The following is a 4,352-nucleotide window of genomic DNA, read 5'->3' on the forward strand; positions in this document are numbered from 1 at the left end:
CCCGAGTTCCAGCCCCTTCGGCTCTGTAGTGGGAGCCAACTGACTTTGGGGTGGGCCCGGGCTTTGCGTGACGCTCTCCCGAAGCGGGGGGCGCGAGGCACTCCCTCACTGAACACCGCGGCGTTGCTGTCCCTGCTGCTTAGGCCTCGAAAAAAAATGTTGGCTGAGAGCGCGCGGCCTGTCGTAGCGGCACCCCACCATCTCTCCCTTTGGGGTGACGCTCTGGACGTGTGCCGTTGCGGTGGGGGGTGGCTGCGATTGCGGGTTTAACTCTGCATTACCCTTGTAGGCATAAAAAGGAAAAGAAGAAGGATAAAGACAAGGAGAGAGGTAGAGATGAGCGGGAGCGGTCGACGAGCAAGAAAAAAAAAAGCAAAGACAAGGAAAAGGATCGAGAACGGAAATCGGAGAGCGATAAGGATGTGAAAGTATGTTTAAAAACCAGCCCGGCCCCGCTGCCTGGGGCGCGGCCTCAGCCTGAACCCGCCGGGGCCTTGGAAGGCAAGTTTTTACTCTGCTTTTTTTTTCTCTCGGCAAAGCAGGTCACAAGGGATTACGACGAAGAGGAACAGGGATACGACAGCGAGAAGGAGAAGAAGGAGGAAAAGAAAGCGGCCGATTCTTCCTCCCCCAAGGTAAAGGAGGCGGCGGCCGAGAAGGGAAGCGGCGACCCGGCGCGGGAGTCCAAGGTGAATGGGGATGATCATCACGAAGAGGACATGGATATGAGCGACTGAGGTGGCCTGTGCAGCGAAGGCGGCTGCAGACGTGCATCGGTGTCATTCCTGTGTGATTCTTTTATGCTGTACTTGTTAATCCTCAATCTCGGTGTATACAGCTCTGAACTCTCCATGGTTTGTAAATCTGATACTAACTCACACCCAAAGCTTCCCGGGAGGGTAACCGTTCTCCTTACGGCCCAGAGGGATGGCGTAGCCAAGCCGTTCCCACTAACTTGGTGATGCTTCAGGCAAAAGTAAAAAGCTGCATGCATCTACAGCAGGCATGGACTGTTTGTTGTACGATCTCCCGTAGTAAACAGCTCACTTCTGATAGTGTTCCTAGGCTCCGACGGGGCGCAGTACTAGAGCAGTGTAGGCAATGCGCTGACCGCGGCGGAGCCACCCTCGGCCTTCCGACGGCGGATCCGCCTGGAGCGTGACGACACAGAAAAACTGGGCCGTGCGTCTGGAGACGAGCGTTCGGCTAGAAGTAGATTTTGGGGTTGGTTTTATTTTGTTTCTTTAAGCCACGTGGCTGGGGTTGTGTTGTTTCGGGTTTGGTTTTTTTCCCGGTGGGTTTTGTTTGGCTTGGACAAAATTAAAATGCACTGACCTTTTCGAGGGCTTCTTTTGGTTTGTTTAAGTCTGTCCGTTCGGATCCGTCTCGGGCCCGGCGCTGCGGTTCTTCACGCTCCTCCTGGCGCCGGGGGAAGGCTCGGTCAGTGCCCGGCGGCTGAAGGCCGAGGTGCGCAGCTCCGGGGCGTTTTACCTGACGAGCTCGGCCGTTGCCGGGGGTGCAGTGCATTTTAAAGTTGGCCTTGGGAGGCTTTTAAGAGCGCGTCTACTTGACAATGTACTTTTTACTTGATCTCAAGTTGTATAAACTAAGGACTTTGTGTTTACTGTCACTGCAGTAGTACTTCCGCACCCGGTGATCCCGTGTTATACGCAGAGTAGTTAGACAAGCTGTTCTCTTAGTTCCAGAAGTTGAAGAGCTTTTACTTTTGTGCAGGTAAAAAGACAAAAGTAGGCTACAGTCTGTGCCATGTCGATGTACAGTTTCTGAAATTGTTTTACAGAACTTTGATAATAAAACCCTTAAACTTCTACTCACGTTCCTACAACACTCTGCTGGGATTTATTTACTGGATTTATTTATTTTTAGAGGATGGAGCGTCGCCTCCTTTGGCTGGGGTGTATGCTTCTCTTCACCTGCCCGTGATAAGGGGGTTTAATGCTCTTTCTCTCCTCTGGAACGGAGCGTGGTGACGGAGCCGTGGCGCCTGCCCGCTTAGCTCGGGGCTGGTGCTGCGTTTGGAATTCTCCTGGGTGGAGTGAAGGGAATGGGGCTTACCTCGGGAGGAAGTGTGGGACAAGCACTTCTTAAAAACACCCCAAGATTTGCAAGAAATGTCTTGTATTTTCATTGCAATAGGAATGTTCAGCTCCGGGCTGGGAGTGGCCGAAGCGGGAAGCGGCGAGCGCTCTGGAGGGGGTTGGTGTCAGCTGGTTTCAGGGAGACCCTGCAGCGCTGCTCAAGGCTCCTCAGCCGGGTGAGTCCCAGGGCAGCTTCTGCCCCTGGCAAAGCGGAACTTGCCCTTCAGGCACTGGGCAGTGTCGCTTCTGTAGAAGTGTAGATTTTTACCAACGGCGGAGTGTTTTGTGAGCAGGGAGAGGTGCGTCTCGCCTGGTAAGGAGAGGGGTAGTTCTTGCCAAACGGGCTGAGGCGCAGGGTGTCTGCACAGAGGTGCCTTCCCCGTTGCCATCGAGGTGTCGGTAGGTGAAGCGCAAGAACATAAACCCAGTTTTGTAGTAAACCTCCTCAGTCCTTCGGTCTCCTCGTTGGGGGAGTCATCCCCGGGCCACACCGAAGGACCTGCTCAGGGCGTTGAGCTGGAGGTGGCAGATCAGGGGCCAAGTCACTTGGTTGGGTCCCTCCCAACCGCCCGGAGCCCAGTGCGAAGGGAGGGGGTGGGTTTAGCCCACACGTGCCGCGTGTAGAGGTACACGGGCTTCGTACCCGGGGCTGTTCGGGGCGAGCCTGGGCATTGCTGAGCTGCGCTGGGGAGTGGCTTCAGGACTCAAAACAGCTGCCCCTGGCTGGGGCCTGCAGAGCAGCAAGGCCTTGGCTGTAGGGGGAGGCCCAGATCTCACTCACCAGACCTGGTGCTTGCCGGAGGGCAGACAAGCAACTGTAAACAGAGAAACCCAACCTACACCCTGAAAAACCACCTACGAGGCAAAATGAAGCTTCAGACATCGAGGTTTTGCTCCCCAACCCGCCCCAAGATGTTCAGCCTCCACCCCTCGGCACTTACGCGAGCGCCGTTCTGGGCGTAGGAGACGGAACTCCCGTAGTTACCGTGCAGCCCGGCCAACTCCCAGCTCTCCTCTCCCAGGAGGCTGCTCAGGAAGTTCCGGTGCCTGAGGCTTAGGGAAATGCCGCAGCCGCTCTCCGTGTCCTTCCACCACGCCCAGGAAAAGCCGGAGCTTTGCCAGGGTAGAGAGCGGTCTGAGATGAGCAACACCACTCCCACGGACCGTAGCCACGTGGGCCCGTCCCCAGTGCGGATGTGGATCCCTCCGTGCTGCAACAGGAGTCAGAGCTGGGAAGCATTTTGGAATCAAGGAGTGTAGTTTGGTCTTTATTCTAACAAATGATACAACCAAAAATTCCTATTAGTGAAGTTTAAAACATGGACCAGACACCTAGTCAAATGCAAAAAAAGTGACCTTGTTTCCATGGAACTACAAATCGTAAGGAAAAATCAACGTGAAACTGCAGCATTACAGGAAATCTGTTAACACAGGTTAAATAACGCCGTCACCCGCACGTGGATTACAACCCAAGTACACGGACAAACAACTAGGCGGTTGCCGTGGGCATCAGGTGGGTTTCCAGCACAGGAATATCCAGAGGGTTTTGGAAAAAATCGTTTCAATACAGGGATCAGGAATTGCAGTAAAGTGAGCGCAGTGACTGGAACAGCAGCTCCTTGGAAGGAAGAAGAAAACGCATTCCCTTTGCCACAACTTAAAGCGATTATTTTGGAAGACCAGTAAACCAGCTGGGTTAAGGAACACCCCCGGGAATTCTTTCGCAGCGTTTCATTTCCGCTCCCCAAGGCAACTTCCGACGCCTGCCCCGGAAACCTCACGGCCAGCCGGAAAGGGGTGTGCTCCGCCCCGCGCTCTCCCACAGCCCCGGAACCGAGGTTCCCTCCTCCGCACGCGCTGCTCCACCTCCGAGAATCCCGCGGTGCAGACGCACATCCGAGCACGGGGAGCGTTCCCTGGCCTGAGCAGCTCCCTCGCCCCATGGGGTCGGCCAAGCCCGGGATGGCAGGTTTATCGCCCGGCTGTTTGTAGTTCTGGGGCGTCGTGTCGCAGCGGGAACACCCACGCGTGCCCGCAAACCGCTGCGGGTACCCGTTCACTCGGCAGGACCAAACCTTCCCGCGCACCCAACGCGCTCTTTGGGGAAGGATAAGAGGGAAAACAAAAACCGAGTTCTAAACCAATCCTGCTGGAAAAAAGGTTCCAAGAGGTAACGGAGCAGGAGAGCGGGGAGGACACCGGGGCCGGCAGCACAGCTGCAGACTGAGGCTCCCCCGTGGCACGGCACGGGCG

General features: G+C 55.7%; 1 protein-coding gene across 1 annotated transcript in view; it reads left to right on the plus strand.

The window, feature by feature from the left end:
* The window catches only part of SRSF11 (serine/arginine-rich splicing factor 11), a gene marked incomplete at its 5' end in the record, with an annotated part of 14,332 nt that extends 13,595 nt beyond the window's left edge, over positions 1 to 737 (plus strand). Inside the window, 2 exons of the mRNA XM_010148642.1 lie at positions 290 to 428; positions 543 to 737. Coding sequence (XP_010146944.1) covers positions 290 to 428; positions 543 to 737 — 334 coding nt within the window. The remainder of the gene's footprint in view (positions 1 to 289; positions 429 to 542) is intronic.
* Between the last annotated feature and the right edge of the window lie 3,615 nt (positions 738 to 4,352).

This window comes from Eurypyga helias, unplaced genomic scaffold (genome assembly GCF_000690775.1).
Source record: "Eurypyga helias isolate BGI_N326 unplaced genomic scaffold, ASM69077v1 scaffold29593, whole genome shotgun sequence".
NCBI classification, from domain to species: domain Eukaryota; kingdom Metazoa; phylum Chordata; class Aves; order Eurypygiformes; family Eurypygidae; genus Eurypyga; species Eurypyga helias.